Genomic DNA, 16,944 nt, shown 5'->3' with positions numbered 1-16,944 from the left:
TATCATCTATCTTTACCTCTATCAATCAATCAAACAATCATTCAATTTCTCTCTCTCTCCATCCATCTATATCTGTTACCTCTCTCTCTCTCTCTCTCCATCCACCCACCCACCCACCCACCCATCCATATCCGTATTTGTGGGGAAAAGAAAGCCCGAGAGAAGGAAGGAAGGGAGCAAAGGGAGGGAAGCATCTGGACTCTAATGGGAGATACGATACCTCCAGCATACACCTGGTGCTCGAGGTTAGTCAGGCTGGCTGTGCTCCTAGTTCTAAGGTAGGCAAGAGGAAGGCCTAGCAGACAGGAAAGACAATGTTAGCGAGGAAAAGGGGGAGGAAAAGGCAGCTCAGGAGGTAAGAGGGCGGCGGTCGGAAAGGGGGCGAGAAGCTGGCAGCCCGAAGGTCCCTCTGCGCCCAGCCAAGCGGGGCGGGAATAAGTTCCTTGCGACGGCTTCCGCTGGGGCCTCCTGAGGCCGCTTGGACTGCAATGCCCAGCCTTGGAGCGACTCCCACTGGGACTTGTAGTCCTACGGATCGGAGGAGTTGGGGGTTCGTTTAGGGACCGTTCAGAGTCACGATGGCACTGAGGAGGAAAGTCGCTTGGGGCTTTTAGGGAGGGATTGGGGAGGGGGGGGGAACGGCATCTGTAGAGGAGGGGGGGGTCTGAAGCATCTGACCGAAGGCTTTGCAGGGGGGGTTACGGTGACCACCTCCGTGCGGCAGGCAACGAGGCCACGGGGAGTGGGGGTAGGGGGCACACCTTGCCTGAAGGAAGGGGGGTCCACGGAAGAGCCCACCCAGTCTTCGGACTCCAATTCCGTGGCTTCTTTCTCCTGGCTGCAGTAATCGGCCATCCAGGACTGCTTGGTGGTGGCGTATTGCTCTGGTCAGGGAGACAAGAGATGAATGAATGAATGGATGGATGGATGGAGAGAGGGAGGGAGGGAGGGAAGGGAGGAGGAAGGAAGAAAAGGAATGGAGGGAGGGAAGGAAGGGAGGAAAGAAAGGAAAGAGAACAAAGGAGGGAGGGAAGAAAGGAAGGAGGGAAGGGGAGGAAAGGAAGAAGGAAGGAGGAAGGGAGGGAAGAAAGGAAGGAGGGAAGGGGAGGAAAGGAAGGAGGAAAGAAAGGAAGGAAGAAGGAAAGGAAGAAGAAAGGAGGGATGGATGGGAAGGAAGGAAGGAAGGAAGGAAGGCAGGGAAAGGAAGGAAGGCAGGAAGGAAAAATGGAAGGAGAAGGGAAGAAAGAAGGAAAGGAAAGAAGGAAGGAAGGAAAAGGGAGGTGGGAGAAGGAAGAAAGAGAGGGAGTGAGGAAGGGAAAGAAGGGAGGAAGGGAAAGAAGGGAGGAAGGAGAAAGGAAGAAAGAAAGAAGGAAAGGAAAGAAAGAAGGAAAAGGAAGGTGGGAGAAGGAAGAAAGGAAGGGAGGAAGGGAAAGAAGGAAGGAAGGAGAAGGGAAGAAAGAAAGAAAGGAAAGAAGGAAGGAAGGAAAAGGGAGGTGGGAGAAGGAAGAAAGGAAGGGAGGGCGGAAGGAAGGGAAAGAAGGAAGGAAGGAGAAGGGAAGAAAGAAGGAAGGGAAGGAAAGAAGGAAGGCAGGAAGGAAGGAAAGAAGGAAAAGAAAGGTGGGAGAAGGAGGAAAGGAAGGGAGGAAGGGAAAGAAGGAAGGAACAAGAAGGGAAGGAAAGGAAAAGAAGGAAGGAAGGAAGGAAGGAAGGAAAGGAAAAGAAGGAAGGAGGCCTCCTGAACCACACCTGGGACAAGAGCTCTACGCAGTTCTTCCAGCTGTGACAGGAAGGGACCTTCCCTACCAACAACAACCTACCGATCAACCTGGATGTGATGTTGACATCCAGGCGGTGCTTGGCCTTGACCTCCAGCTTCAGCCGCGAGGGGTGGAGGCGGCTGGCCGGCTGCCGTTGCCAAAACACGGAGCAGGGCCAAGGCTCGATGAAGGGCTCCCAACCTGGGACAAAAAAAGAAAAAGAGAGAGAGAGAAATTGCCTTCGCGGCGCCTGCAATTCAATCCTTACTGAGAGCCCAGGCCGAGAAACCGGGTGACGGCGAGTTCTAGTCCCATCTTGGGATACAAAGCCAGCCGGGCAACTTCGTGCCAGCCACTTTTCTCTCGGCCCCGAAGAGGAGACAATGGCATTTGGAAAACCCCTAGAAAACCACAGGGATTGAACCAGGTGGCCTCCGAGAACCAGACTGCAGGGAATCAATGTAAAGATATACGGACACAACTGAACCGCAAAATTTGGTTGCTAAGCGAGACAGTTGCTAAGCGGGTCTTTCTTGCCCCGGTTGTTCAGTGGACCTTTGCAGTTGTTAAGCTGGACACAGGTCGTTCAGTGGCGCTGTGGCTTCGAGCGGTCACGCAACGTGAACCGGTTGTAAGTCGAGGGCCAGCCGTGCTAGCGGCAGAGACTTACCGGAGAGTTCCCGGTTGTAATAGTCGCCGGAGAGCGTGAAGTGGGCGTAGCCTTCTGGGCTGGCTCTCAAATGCTGGAGGAAGTTCAAACCTGCAGGGAAATGACAATTAGTCAGAATGTGTCCGGCCTCCCGCCATCTTTCCTTTCGGATCTTCCGCCTGCCACACTTTCTATTCTTCTACTATGCCTTTTTCTATGGTGGGAAAATACGGAGTTAGATGATATGCAGCCATAACAACATTCTTTCTAGAAAGCCAAGGTCATCCTTTGTCTCTGCACCTCTGCACCTGACCGGAACTGGATGGGCATTGCATTATGGGTGTAAGCACGCTTTCAGCCCGCGAGGACAAAAAGGTTAGCCGTCATTGGTATAAGGTCTCCTGCTTGAGCAGGGGGTTGGAGTAGAAGACCTCCAAGGTCCCTTCCAGCTCTATTCTGATTGATAGATATGGTCTGGGGTCTCCTGCTTGAGCAGAGGGCTGGACTAGAAGACCTCCAAGGTCCCTTCCAGCTCTATTCTGAGTGATTGATGGATTGAAATGGCCAAGGGTCTCCTGCTTGAGCAGGGGGTTGGTCTAGAAGACCTTCAAGGTCCCTTCCAACTCTATTCTGATTGATTGATGGATTGAAATGGCCAAGAGTCTCCTGCTTGAGCAGGGGGTTGGTCTAGAAGACCTTCAAGGTCCCTTCCAGCTCTATTCTGATTGATTGATGGATTGAAATGGCCAAGGATCTCCTGCTTGAGCAGGAGGTTGGACTAGAAGACCTCCAAGGTCCCTTCCAGCTCCATTGATTGATTGATATGGTCTAGGGTCTCCTGCTTGAGCAGGGGGCTGGACTAGAAGACCTCAGAAGTCCCCTCCAGCTCTCTGCTGGATTGATTGATGTGATCTAGGTAGGATCTCCTGTTTGAGAAGGGGGTTGGACTAGAAGACCTTCAAGGTCCCTCCCAGCTTTTATTCTGTATTTCCTTCCTTCCTTCCTTCCTTCCTTCCTTCCTTCCTTCCTTCCTTCCTTCCTTCCTTCCTTCCCTCCCTTCCTTCTCCTCCTTCATCAGAGTTAGACTAGAAGACCTCCAAGGTCCCTCCCAGCTCTTTTATTCTGTAATTGTAATCCCAAACCAGTGGAACAGCTTGCCACCAGAGGTTGTGGGTGTCTGGAGGCTTTTAAGAAGAGACCGGGCAGCCATGTGTCTGGAATGGTACAGTTTTCCCTGCCTGAGCAGGGGGTTGGACTGGATGACCTCCAAGGCCCCTTCCGGCATTGGGCTTTCCGAAGACTTACGGGAGAAGGTCAGCTCCGCCAGAGGGACGTCGCAGTCCATGCAGTCGTCGATGAAACAAATGCAGATGTTTTCCGCTTTGACTTCCACCCCGGAGAACAGCCGAAGAGCCCTGGAGCTCTGCCCGTCTGTGCCGCAGGACTCGAACCCGGAGCGCTTCAAAGGTTCAGCGTTCTTGAAGAGCCAGCTGGCGGCTTTCTTCAGCTGACCTGACCGAGAGAGAGACCGAGGGAAGGAAAGTCAAGAGGGAATCTCTCTCTCTCTCTCTCTCTCTCTCACACACACACACACATACACAAAAGAGGTTGTGCTGCTCCCTGCTGGGAAGGGAGAGATTCATTAATGTGAGTTTCGCTCCATTCGACGACCTCCCTTGCTGTGGTTGTTAAGTGAGCCACCGGGGTCAGTTTTTATGTCAGTTGCTCGGTTGCAAACGACCAACTATTATCCTGGTTGGAAATAATGGTGCAGTTTTAGTTTAGCTTAGTTTAGCTTATCTTAGTTTACCCTATTTTATCTTAGTTTAGCTGAGCTTAGTTAAGTTTAGCTTAGCTTAGCTTATCTTAGTTTAACTTTAGTTTAGTTTAGCTTAGTTTAATTTAACTTTTTAGTTTAGCTTAATTTAGCTTATCTTAGTTTAAGTTTAGTTTAGCTTATCTAACTTTAGTTTAGCTTATCTTAGCTTCGTTTAGCTTAATTTAGCTTATCAGTTTAAATTTAGTTTAGTTTAGTGTAGCTTAATTTAGTTTAGTTTATCTTAGTTTAGCTTAATTTAGCTTACCTTAGTTTAAATTTAGTTTAGCTTAATTTAGCTTCTTACTTTAAGTTTAGTTTAGTTTAGCTCATTTAGTTTAGCTTATCTTAGTTTAGCTTAGTTTAGCTTCTTAGTTTAGTTTAGCTTAGTTTAGTTTAGCTTAAGTTTAGTTTAGCTTATCTTAGTTTAGCTTAGTTTAGCTTCTTAGTTTAGTTTAGCTTAGTTTAGTTTAGCTTATCTTAGTTTAAGTTTAGTTTAGCTTATTTTAGTTTAGCTTATCTTAGTTTAGCTTATTTATTTTTATTATTCGTATTTATAGACCGCCCCTTCTCCCGAAAGGGACTCGGGGCGGTGTACAGTCACTAAAATGCGTTATTAAATACATACATAAAACAGTTAAATAATTAAATACGTAGGTGGAGGAGGTTGCAAGACTGTAGCTTAGTTTATAGCTTATCTTATCTTTGTTTAGTTTATTGTCATTGCACCTCGCACAATGAAATTAAATGCCAACTTCAGTGCACATTACACATAAAAACTTTTGTAACAACTCTCTTACAAATAACACACCTTGGCAATCCAGCAGCGCCTTCCGACAGTCATCCAGACTGAAGCCCAGTTCCTGCAGGCGGGCCAGCTGCACTTCTGGAAGGAAACAAGGGTCACAAATTGAAGGGTTTTATTCCATTTAATGCGATTTTTGCTTTGGAGGTAGTTTTCCTTTTTTTTTTTTTAAATGGAGAACTCTGTCATTTCTTTGTTGTCAACTTACGAGCCCAAAACGTCCGTGGTTAAGGGAGGATTTGCTAAGTGGGTTTTGTCCCGTTATACGACCTTCCTTGCCACAGTTGTGGAGTGCATTGTTGCAGTTATTCAGCCGGTTGTTAAGTGAGTCACTGCGAGTGATAAGTTAAGTCACTCGGCTGTTAAGTGAATTCAGCTTTGACTTTGCTTGTCAGAAGGTCGCAAAAGGGGATCGCGTGACGGCGAGACGCTGCGACCGTTGCAAATGTGAGTCGGTTGCCAAACGGCTGAATTTTGGTCACGTGAACGCTGGGACGTTGCAATGGTCGTAAGTGTGAAAAACATTCCCAAGTCACTTTTTTCAGGGCTGTTGTAACTTTGAACCGTCACTAAATAAACTGTTGTTATCCCCCAGCCAGGATTCGGGGGGTGGGGTGGGGTGGTGAACACTTTCTCAGAGTTCTGCAGTAGTCCTCCACTTACAACGGTTCGTTTAGTGATCAATAGAAGTTACAATGGAACTGAAAAAAAGCAAGTTGGGATCATTTTTCACAGCTATGACGGTTGCAGAGTCCCCGTGGTCACCTGAAAGAAATCCAGATGCTTGGCCACTGACTCATATTTACGTCGGTTAGCGTCCCGGGGGTCACGCAATCCCGTTTGGCGAACTTCAGACGAGCCAAGTCAACGGGGAAAACCAGAGGAGAAGAAGAAGAAGAAAAAGAAAAAGAGGAGGAGGAGGAAGAAGAAGAAAAAGAAAAAGAGGAGGAGGAGGAGGAAGAAAAAGAGAACCAGGAGAAGGAGAAGAATAAGAAATAGAAGAAGAACAAGAAGAAGAAAGAGGAGGAGGAGGAGGAGAAGGAAGAAGAAAAAAGAAAAAGAAGAAAAAGAAGAGGAGGAAGAAAAAGAAAAAGAGAAGGAAGAAGAAAAAGAAAAAGAAGAAAAGGAGAAGGAAGAAGAAAAGAAGAGGAGAAGGAAAAAGAAGAGAACAAAGAGGAGGAGGAAGAGAAGAAGAAGAGAGGAGTGGGAAGAGGACGAGAGGAGGAAGATGAGAGAAGGATGAGGAATGGGAGGAGAAGGAAGAAGAAAAAGAAGAGGAGGAGGAAGAAAAAGAAAAAGAGGAGGAAGAAGAAAAAGAAATAGAAGAACAAGAAGAAGAAAGAGGAGGAGGAGGAGGAGAAGGAAAAAGAAAAAGAAAAAGAGGAGGAAAAAAAAGAAAAAGAGAAGGAAGAAGAAAAAGAAAAAGAAGAGAAAGAAGAAGAGGAGGAAGAAAAAGAAAGAGAATGAGGAAGAAGAAAAAGAAAATGAAGAAAAAGAAGAGGAGGAGAAGGAAGAAGAAAAGAAGAAGAGGAGGAGAAGAAAAAGAAGAAGAGAACGAAGAGGAAGAGAAAAAGAAGAAGAGAGGAGGAGTGGGAAGAGGACAAGAGGAGGAAGATGAGAGAAGGATGAGGAATGGGAGGAGAAGGAAGAAGAAGAAGAAAAAGAAGAAGAAAAAGAAGATGATGATGATTATTCATTGAACGACCGCTTCACTTAACCACTGTGGCAAGAGAAGTTGTAAAAGGGAACGACATTCATTTCTCTCCTGCTTAGCCACATCAATTTTGGCCTCACCTGCCGTCGTAGGTCGAGTGACCGCCCGTATTTAAAACCCATTCCAACCCCCGACGCCCATTTCCCGATATCTGTCCTCCGACAGAGCAGCACGGAGTGGGGTGCGGAGGCAGAGAGGTGAGCCTCAATCCGAAACCGACGTTCCTACCGAGGACGGGATCCAGCGGCCGCTTCGCTCCCTCCGTCCGTTCGGCGCTTGTTCCCGAAATCTCACTTAGGCCGGAAGGGGCCGGAGAGTCCGTGGCAGGAGGGCTGGGCAGCACCCCGCTGGTCTGCTTGGAGATGGACTTGGCGATGGCCAGAAAGAGCTGGACGTCGTTGTAAGAGAGACGGATGTGGAGCGTTTGCAACTGGATCTGGGAGGCGGGTGGAGGGGGGAAGTGGGGGGGGAAACAGCAGCCGGGGGAGAAAAAAAGATCCATCTGAGCATCGAGGGGACTGCTAGGTTTCCCCAAATTGGATGTGAAAAGGGATATTCCAGCTTGAGATAAGAGCTATTCCAATCAATCCATCAGAATAGAGCTAGAAAGGACCTTGGAGGTCTTCTAGTCCAACCCCTTGCTCAAACAGGAGACCTTAGACCATTTCAATCAATCAATCAATCAATCAGAATAGAGCTGGAAGGGACCTTGGAGGTCTTCTAGTCCAACCCCCTGCTCAAGCAGGAGACCCTAGACCATTTCAATCAATCAATCAATCAGAATAGAGCTGGAAGGGACCTTGGAGGTCTTCTAGTCCAACCCTGTGCTCAAGCAGGAGACCCTGGATCATTTCTATCAATCAATCAATCAATCAGAATAGAGCCGGAAGGGACCTCAGAGGTCTTCTAGACTGAATCCCTGCTCAGAGTCTCTAGGGAGACCCTAGACCATTTCAGACAAATGGCTCTCCAACCTCTTCTTTAAAACCTCCAGTGTTGGAGCATTCCCAACTTCTGGTGGCAAGCTGTTCCACTGGTTAATTGTCCTCACTGTTAGGGAGTTTCTCCTTAATTCCAGATTGCTTCTCTCCTGGATGAGTTTCCATCCGTGGCTTCTTCTCCTGCCTTCTGGTGCTTTGGAGAATAAGTGGACCCCTTCCTCTTCTTTGGGGCAGCCCCTCAAATACTGGAAGACTGCTCTCATGTCTCCCCCCACCCCCCTTAGTCCTTCTTTTCCCTAGACTGGCCCAACCCAAATCCTGCAACCGTTCTTCCTATGCTTTTGTCTCCAGGCCTTCAATCGTCTTAGCTGCTCTTCTCTGCACTTTTTCCAAACTCTCCACCTCCTTTTTTCTAACCCGTTGACCAAAACTGAACGCAGTTAATATTCCAGGTGTGGCCTTACTAAGGCTAGAAACACTATTAGGGGGTGGGATGGGTGGGGGGGTGCGGGGGCAGAAGCTTACCTCTAGAAGGGGAGGGAAGTCTCCACCGTTGAAAGCGTCCAAGAGACCCGATCCGTTCGGGTAGGAAGAATTCCCCACGAGCTCCACCTGGATCAGGGCCGGATCGAGGATGGAGAGAGCCGTTTCCTGCTCGTTGCCCAGCCGGCAGGAGAAAACCTGAGAGAGCAGAACGCAGGGATTCATTTAACAGCTGCGGCAAGGAAGGTCTTAAAAGGGGACAATTGAAACCAATGTCTCCCCCAGCAACCTAAATCATCTTCTTTGAATGACCCCCCATAATCCCTTGCGGGGTTGGAGTCTGGGCAACAGTTGAGTGTTTTACTGGCCCGATGCCCTTCGTGTCGCCAGTACGGAGTTTTGTTCGGCAGAAATATTCTCATTGTGCCCAGAGAGAGAGAAATAACTGCCTCTACCTAGGATCGAACTCACAAAACTTCCTGATGGTGAGACGAGAGCATCACCTCTTAGGCCACCATCCCTCTCAGGTTAATTCATTTTCTTTTAATGACCCCCATAATCCCTTGCGGGTTTGGAGCCTGGACAACTGAATGGCGCTAGCAGAGTGTTTCCTGGCCAGACGCCCTTCCCTGTCGCCAATGAGGAGTTTTGTTCGGCAGATACATTCTCATTGTGCCCAGAGAGAGTGAGAGAAATATCTGCCTCTACCTAGGACTGAACTCACAAACCTCCTGACTGTGAGGCAAGAGCTCCACCTCTAGGCCACTGCACCACTCCGCTTAGCAACCTAAATCTGGGGCTCAATTGTGGCCGTAAGCTGAGGACTTCCTGTCCTTAAAAACGACGAGCCTCCGATAGGGACTCGGGACGCAGTCGGTCGTAACAAAAGATGCTACGGGCATGGAAACTGCCCACCCCACCCCGGCGGGTGGGGGGAGCAACCCAGCGTTCTCACCTCGATGCCCGACAGGCTGCCGGAGAAAGGATGGTCGACCACCTTGGGCTTGTAGGTGAGGACGGTCGTGCCCTTCAGAATGACCGCGTTAGTGTCCGAGCAGGTCGTGTCTTCGACCACCACGAATTCTGTATCTGGAGGAGGGGAGTCAAAGGGTGGATGAACTGGGAGGAAGCCCCCCTATAGACCTTGCCTTTCATTTATTTAACAGAAGGAATTTATTTAATGTAGGGAATCCTTGGCTTATGTTGTGGCCCGCCAGCTGCCAGCAGAGCTGGCAACAGACTCGGGCGATGAGGAAGTGGGGGAGGAAGATGGGCTGGTGCTGGAGCCTGGGGAAGGCTCTGATGGATGCTCTGCATTGGACCCGAGAGGCAGCTGCCTTTGGAGGCAGAGATGAGTGAGGAGGAGGAGGAGCAGCAGCTGGGGCCTGTTCCAGATGCGCGTACACGCAGAGCAGTTAGGAGAGGAGGACAAGGGAGGACAAGGAGTCGACTCGGGAAGCAAAGCACACGTGGATGCTGAATGGCCCTTCCCCGGCTGGGGAATAAATAGAAGGAAAGGGGAGTGGCTGTTGTAGGAGACAACAGTTCATACTTCTGAAGAAGTCGAGGACTTACAACCTCCATCAGTTGTTGGGACTCAGCTGGCAAATCCATTTAATCAATTATTTCCATTCTTATTTTTCGGAAGTAGCCGACTCGAGTAGGCTGCTTTGCAAATAATTAGCTTGAGTTTACACAAAAAAGTCAAATCCAGATGATGATTTGGCCCAGGTTTGGCCTTCGGCATCTTCGCTGAGCCTGTTTCGTTCAATAAACCACAATTAAACCACGATTTAAGGTTTCTGATAGGAAACCCTAACGCTTACCGGTCACGTTGACCTTGACCTCCAGCTGTTTTTCGGTGGAGATCTGGAGCGAAGAACGCTTGGTGACGATCCCGCATTTGATGGTTTTGGGAACAACTGCCGTTTCGCCCCCCAGGCCCCGCTGGCAGGCAGGAGGCGGGTGGGCGGGCTTTCTGGGGTCGCTGGGGGTTTGGAGGAAGTCGTGGACCAGCACCAGCCAATCAAAGATCAGGAAGACACGGAGGTTGTTTAGGACGACCGTGAAGGAGGAGGAGTCTTTGGTCGATCTGGAAGGGAGGAAAGGAAGAGGAAGGGTAACAAGCAAGCCTCCTTCGGTCCTTCCCTCTCTCCTTCCTTCCCTTCTTTTTTTCCTTCTCCCTTCCTTTTTTTGCTTTTCCTTCATTCCTTCTTTCTCCACCTCCTGTCCCTCCCTTTTCTCCCTCCTTCCTTCTTCTCTTCCTTCTCCTCTCTTTTTATTTCCTTCCCTTTTCCTCCTCCTGTCCCTTCCCTCTTTCTCCATCCTTCCTTCCTTTCTTCCTCCGCTCTTTTTCCTTCCTCTTCCTCTCCTTTCTTTTCCTTCCTTCCCCTCCTTTTCTTTCCTTATCCTTTCTCTTTCTTTCCTTCTCACTTTCCCTCTCTTCCTTCTTTCCCTTTCTTCCTCCTTTCCCTCCCTTCTCCTTCCTTCCCTTTTCTTCCCCCTCTCCTTCCTTTCCCTTTCTTTCTTTCTTCCTTCCCTTTTTCTTCTCCTTCCTTCCTTTCTCCACCCTTCCTTCTTCCCTTTCTTCTCCTCTCCTTTTCTTTCTTCTCCTTCCTTTCCCTCCTCCTGTCCTTCTCCTCTTTCTCCCTCCCTCTCTTCCCCTTCATTAAAGATGGTTAGTACTTTTCACTGAACTATAAGCCACACTGAAACTTTTCCAGCTGAAATGTCAAATGTTAATTATATTTAAATAGATTCCTATGATATACTGTTTCTAGGTTGTAGAAACAGAGTTGGAAGGGACCTCGGAGGTCTTCTAGTCCAACCTCCTGCTCAAGCAGGAGACCCTGGACCATTTCAGTCAATCAGAATAGAGTTGGAAGGGACTTTGGAGGTCTTCTAGTCCAGCCCCCTGCTCAAGCAGGAGACCCTGGACCATTTCAGACAGGTGGCTGTCCAACCTCTTCTTAAAAACCTCCAGTGATGGAGCTACCCACAACTTCTGGTGGCAAGCAGTTCCACTGGCTAATTGTTCTAATGTTTAATTAATTGTTCGGAAGAGGCTGGGTATTGGCGGTGCTTTCGCTTGGAGTCCTGCATTAGGCAAGGTGTTCCACTCCAAAGCACGGAGGACCCCTTCCGACTCTGGGATCCCCCGGGGGCCTTCTGGGAAAAAGGGACCGGAGACTTCCTCGACCTGTAATGCAGTTCAATCTGGATGGCCCCTTGAGAATGGTTGTTTTTCGAAGGCTGGAAAATGCAGCTGAAGACGTTGGGCGTTCCCACGGAGGCCGCCTGCCCGCCGTACCGCGTGTCGAAGGCCATCATGGAGTGGGAGACCAGGTTGACGGTCCGGGTTTGATTGGAGAAGCTCTCAAATAGCAGCTTTGATTTTTTAAAGTCGAACCTAAACAAATTTGGAGGGAGGGAGAGGGAAGGCAGAGATAGAAGAGAGCGAGAGAGAAAGGGAAGAGTTAGGAGAGGGAGGGAGGGAGGAAGGGAGAGAAGAAGAGAAAGGGTGGGGAGACAGAAAGAGAGAGAGAAGAGAGGGAGAGAGGCAGACAGACAGAAAGAAAGGGAGGAGAGAAAGGAAGAGAGAGAGGAGAGAGTAAAGAAAAGGGAGAGAGAGGAAGGAGAGAGAGAGAAAGAAAGAGTTAAGAGAGGGGGGAGAAAGGGAGAGGAGAGAAAGGGTGGAGAGACAGAAAGAGAGAGGGGAAGGAGAGAGAGTCGAGAAAGGGAAAGAAGAGGAGAGACAGAGAGAGAGAGAGAAAAGAGAGAGAGAGTAAGGAAGAGAGAGAAAGGAGAGGAGAGAGAGAGAAAGAGTTAGGAGAGAAAGAGAGAAGAGGAGAGACAGAGAGAGAGAAAAGAGAGAAACAGAGTAAGGAAGAGAGAGAAAGGAGAGGAGAGAGAAAGAGTTAGGAGAGAAGAGAGAGACAGAGAGAGAGAAGAGAGAGAAAGGAGAGGAGAGAGAGGGTTAGGAGAGAAAGAAGAGAGAGAGAGAGAGAGAAAGAGAGAGACAGAAGAAGGAAGAGAGAGAAAGGAGAGGAGAGAGAGAGAAAATTAGGAGAGAAAGAGAGAAAGAGAGATTTTCCCAGATTAATCTTGATTAATCTTATTATCTTTTAATAATTTTAATAATTATTGCCTTGACTCTCTGAAGGGTCAGTTTTCCCCCTCCTGTGGAAAACCTAATTCTCACAGTGCTGTCCAATGATATTTCCTATGTTTATTTTATTTTATTTTGGCAAAATTCACATTTGCCTTACTTTCAACGGCCACAGCCACAGTCCGTTTACTGTAATGCTGCCTATTTCCCCATGGAGGACGGCTGTAGCAGGTTTCTTCCCCCCCCCCCCCCCAAAAAAAAGCAAAGCTGTGTTAAGACCCACGAGAGGGAGTAACCGTACCTGGCCAGGGAGCCTTGCTTGGGCTGGGGGCTGGTCAGTTCCAGGCTCACGTTGACCATGTCAATGAGGAAGGAGAGGCAGGTGTAAACCTCACCACTCAGCACCGTCTGCAAGGAGGGAAAAACGCTCAACTTCTAACGTAAAACTTTTAGTCAAAGTATTCACCGGCTTTGCTGAATTCCAGATTGGGAAGCAATTCCAACCCAAAGTCCAGCTGACACATTATGCAGCCCTCAAGTTTTATTTTATAGGTTTCATACGAGGGAGGGAGGGAGGGGAGGAAAGGAAGGAGAGAAGGCGGAAGAGAAGCTGAAGGAGGGAGGGACAGAAGGAAGAAGAAAAGGGGGGAGGGAAGGAGGGGAAGAGGAAGGAAAGAAGGGGGAGGGAAGAAGGGAGGAAGGAAAGTACAGAAGAAAGGGAGGCAGGGAGAAAGGAGAAAAGGAAGAAGGGGAGGGGAGGGAGAAGGAAGACGAGAAGGGGAGGGAGAGAGGAAGTATAGATGGAGGGAAGAAGAAAGGAAAGGAGAAAGAAAGGAGAAAAGGAAGAAGAGAAGGGAAGGGAGGAGAGAAGGAGAAAAGGAAGAAGAGAAGAGGAAGTATAGATGGAGGGAAGAAGAAAGGAAGGAAGAAAGGAAAAAAGGAAGAAGAGAAGAAGAGGGAGGAGAGAAGGAGAAAGGAAAGGAAGAAGAGAAGAGGAGGGAGGAGAGAAGGAAGGAGAGGAAGTATAGATGGAGGGAAGAAGAAAGGAAGGGAGAAAGGAGAAATGGAAGAAGAGAAGGGGAGGGAGGAGAGAAGGAGAAAGGAGAGAAGAAAGGAGAAAGGAAGTATAGATGGAGGGAAGAAGAAAGGGAGAGAGAAAGGAAAAAAGGAAGAAGAGGAGGGAGGAGGGAAGGAGAGAGAAGAAAGGAGAAAGGAAGTATAGTTGGAGGGAAGAAGAAAGGAAGGGAGAGAGAAAGGAGAAATGGAAGAAGAGAAGGGGACGTAGGAGAGAAGGAGAAAGGAGAGAAGGAAGACGAGAAGGGGGAGGGAGGAGGTACAGATGGAGGGAAGAAAGGGAGGGAGAAGAGAAGAGGAGACAGGGAAGAAGGAGAGAAGGAGGGAGAAAAGAAAGGGAAGGAGGAAAGAAGGAAATAAACGAAGAACTAACACAAGGGAGCTGAGCTATCACAACAGGTACACCCCCCCCCCAATTTCATGTTTTTCTGTTTTAATCTTCCAGCACCCAGAAACCCAAAACCCTGATGTTTTAAGCGGCACAGATGGATGACCTCCAGGCATCCCTAAACTCCCACGAAGAAGCTTGAGACGCCGTTAAAATAAAACAAAAAACAGCTCCAAAGATCCAACCCCGTGGAAGACCGTCTCACGTGTATTCTGGGGTCCTGCAGGTCGTAGGGGCGCAGGAACTCCTCGACGGGCTCCCCCAGGTTGTTCTCCAAGAGCCCCCGGACCAGCTTGTACTTGTTCAGGTCCAGGGAACAATGGACCGAGGAGACGATGCCGTGGACAGAGATATCCGGCACGGCGTGGCTCAGCTCCCTGAAACGGAACGGGCCAAAATAAACACTAAAATAAATAAACAAATAGCAGGACCGCCTTCGTGGCAACACAACCGCCCTCGGGCAACGCGGGTGGAGGTACAGGCCGTTCTCAACTTGCGACTGTTCGTTTAGTGACTCAGAGCAAAGTTAGAGCTTGGAAGAGAAGGGCTTACGCCCATTTTTTGAAATCTGAATTCTTATTTTATTTTAATCCAAACCACCCGATTAAACTGCGTGTCGTCTGGGTACAAATATCTTGGGCAAGGACGATTAAAATGTACAGTTTGGGTTGGTTTGTTGACCATCCCTTCGAGCCTGTTTTGACGCCTTTTCCCTTTCTTTTCTCCCTCCCTCCCTTCTCTACTTCCTTCCTTCCTTCCTCTCTCCTTTCCCTTCCTCCTTCTCTTCCTCTTCCCCATCCTGCCCTCTCTCCTCCTCCCTTCCATCTTCCTCTCCTCACCTCTATCTTCCTTCCCTCCTCTTCCTTTCCTCTCGTTTTCTTTCTTTTTCTATTGTTGGTCCTTTCTTTTCTTCCTCCCTCCCTTCTCTACTTCCTTCCTCTCTCCTTTCCCTTCCTTCTTCCCTTACCTCTCCCCTACTCTTCCCTTCCTCTTCCTGCCCTCTCTCCTTCTCCCTTCCATCTTCCTCTCCTCACCTCTATCTTCCTTCCCTCCTCTTCCTTCCCTCTCCTCCTCTCTTCCTTTATTTTTCCATTGTGGTAGGTCCTTTCTTTTCTCCCTCCCTCCCTTCTCTACTTCATCCCTCTCTCCTTTCCCTTCCTTCTTCCCTTCCTCTTCCTGCCCTCTCTCCTCCTCCCTTCCATCTTCCTCTCCTCACCTCTATCTTCCTTCCCTCCTCTTCCTCTCCTCTCCTCCTCTCTTCCTTTCTTTTTCCATTGTGGTAGGTGTCTCTTCCAGCTCTTAATTTTTACTTTCTTGGGGTGGCCTTTCTGCAGACCCGAGGTCCCTCTCGCCGTTAACGCTTCTCGGCCAGGTTTTGCCTAATCTGGACTCGTCCCCCGTCCCCCAACCTGGAAGCAGACCGGAAGTGACCGTGAAAATGCCACCGGGGCACCCCCCTCACCTGTCCAAGTTCCTCTCCACTTGCAATTTCAGCCGGAAAGGCTCTGTTAAGAGGCTGCCTCCCGCCTGACGGATGACGAAAGACGGGAAGGTCAAATCCACCGAAGCGTCTTGGACGGGCTGGGGATACTCGCGGGGGTATCGTTCCGCGGCGAAGATGTCCATGTCCTGCAGGTCAACCGTGATGCAGTCCAGTAGGCAGGCCGGTTCCTCTGCAAAAGAGCAGGCTTGGTTTTTCCCCGGCAGGAAGGGCTCAAAATTACGGGGAAACGTCCTAATGCCGCTTTCAATTGTGTGTGTTTGTGTGTAGAGATAGCCTTTTTCAGGAAACAGGTAAGGTCCCAGGTAAAACACAGGTATAAAAATATAGCAGAGGGAGGATCAAGGATCCCAGTCTTCCTCCTCCTCCTCTTCTCCATAAACCTTCCACCTTTCTAGCACTGATAATGTTCCCTAGCTGGGTCGTGAAATGTCTGCAGGAAAACCACCAAGCTCAGAGGGCACCAAGGACCCCACAGTCCTTCTCCTCCTTGCTCCTTCTCTTCTCTTTCTCCTCCTCATCTTCCTCCTCCTCCTCTCCACAAACTCCACTCCCTTCTAGCACTGATGATGTTCCCTAGCTGGGTCGTGAAACGTCTGCAAGGAATCCACCAAGCTCCGAGAGCAACAGGGTCCCCCAATTTCTCCTCTCTGCCAACTCCACTCTTTTCTGGCACTGATATTGTTACCTAGCTGGGTCATGAAACAGCTGCAGGAAAATAACCAAGCTCAGAGAGCACCAAGGACCCCAAAGTCACTGTCCTTCCCCTCCTCTTCCTCTCTGCAAACCTCACTCCCGTCTAGCACTGACGACGTTCCCTAGTTGGGTCGTGAAACGTCTGCAAACCCACCCGCACCAAGCTCAGAGAGCACCGAGGACCCCACAGACAATTTCTTGAGAGAGAGAGAGAGACTCATATCCATGATTAGCAAGCCCCCCCCCCCCCCCCCCCCCCCCCCCCCCCAGAATTCATCCAACAGAGAGAGGAGGAAGGAGGCCCTCTTGGGAGTAGCAGCTCCCTCACTTACCGGGATTATCCGCCGATGACCAAGGAGAGGAGGGGGTCGGGTTTGCCCCCGTCTCTGTGGCGTGCTCGCTTTTCTGACCGCCGAGCATCGGTCCAGAAGACGACTCTGTGGTGGGCAAACCTTCAGAGAAATGGGGGGCCTTCCTGGATTCATCGCCGCTTGGAGATTTCTTTACGTTATGCTTTGGCGTCCCCAGCGGTGAGGAAAACAGAACAGGATCCTAATTAAAAGGGAATGCATAAATTAGCAATTTGGTGTGTGCTTTTTTTTTTAAATTGAGTCTTCACAGCAAGGCCGTGCTGTAGACCTATCCCAGCCCCCCCCCCCCAAATCAATAAATCCATAAAGTATTTCCTTTTATTAAGAGCCTCGGTGGCGCAGTGGTTAGAGGGCAGTCCTGCAGGCCACTTCTGCTGACTGTCAGCTGCCTGCAATTTGGCTGTTCAAATCTCACCAGGCTCAAGGTGGATTCAGCCTTCCGTCCTTCCGAGGTGGGTCAAATGAGGACTCAGATTGTGGGGGGCAAGAGGCTGACTGTAAACTGCTTAGAGAGGGCTGTAAAAGCACTGTGAAGCAGTATATAAGTCTTAAGTGCTATTCCTTCTTTCCTTCCCTCCCTCCTTTCTTCCTTCCTTCCTTGGTGTTACAGTGGTTAGAATTCAGTATTGCAGGCTGATTCT

The 16,944-nt window shown here is 49.3% G+C and overlaps 1 protein-coding gene across 3 annotated transcripts in view; it reads right to left on the bottom strand.

Moving 5' to 3' along the window:
• Window positions 1-16,944, bottom strand: part of VPS13D (vacuolar protein sorting 13 homolog D) — a 123,833-nt gene that overhangs the window by 70,431 nt on the left and 36,458 nt on the right. For 2 of the 3 annotated variants that reach the window (XM_081954872.1, XM_081954873.1), the window contains 15 exons: window positions 16,265-16,484; window positions 15,198-15,408; window positions 13,941-14,112; window positions 12,575-12,681; window positions 11,365-11,574; window positions 9,992-10,257; window positions 9,121-9,254; window positions 8,208-8,363; window positions 6,970-7,177; window positions 5,034-5,108; window positions 3,712-3,918; window positions 2,428-2,517; window positions 1,818-1,958; window positions 762-884; window positions 221-295 (listed from right to left, as the gene is read on the bottom strand). In XM_081954872.1, coding sequence (XP_081810998.1) covers window positions 221-295; window positions 762-884; window positions 1,818-1,958; window positions 2,428-2,517; window positions 3,712-3,918; window positions 5,034-5,108; window positions 6,970-7,177; window positions 8,208-8,363; window positions 9,121-9,254; window positions 9,992-10,257; window positions 11,365-11,574; window positions 12,575-12,681; window positions 13,941-14,112; window positions 15,198-15,408; window positions 16,265-16,484 — 2,395 coding nt within the window. The remainder of the gene's footprint in view (window positions 1-220; window positions 296-761; window positions 885-1,817; window positions 1,959-2,427; window positions 2,518-3,711; window positions 3,919-5,033; window positions 5,109-6,969; window positions 7,178-8,207; window positions 8,364-9,120; window positions 9,255-9,991; window positions 10,258-11,364; window positions 11,575-12,574; window positions 12,682-13,940; window positions 14,113-15,197; window positions 15,409-16,264; window positions 16,485-16,944) is intronic. The other variant, XM_081954874.1, reaches the window with a different exon arrangement.

The sequence above is a fragment of the Natrix helvetica genome, assembly GCF_964273705.1.
Source record: "Natrix helvetica genome assembly, chromosome: 5".
NCBI lineage: Eukaryota > Metazoa > Chordata > Lepidosauria > Squamata > Natricidae > Natrix > Natrix helvetica.
Note: the sequence above shows the minus strand (reverse complement) of the source record. Positions and strands in the feature narration are given on the sequence as shown.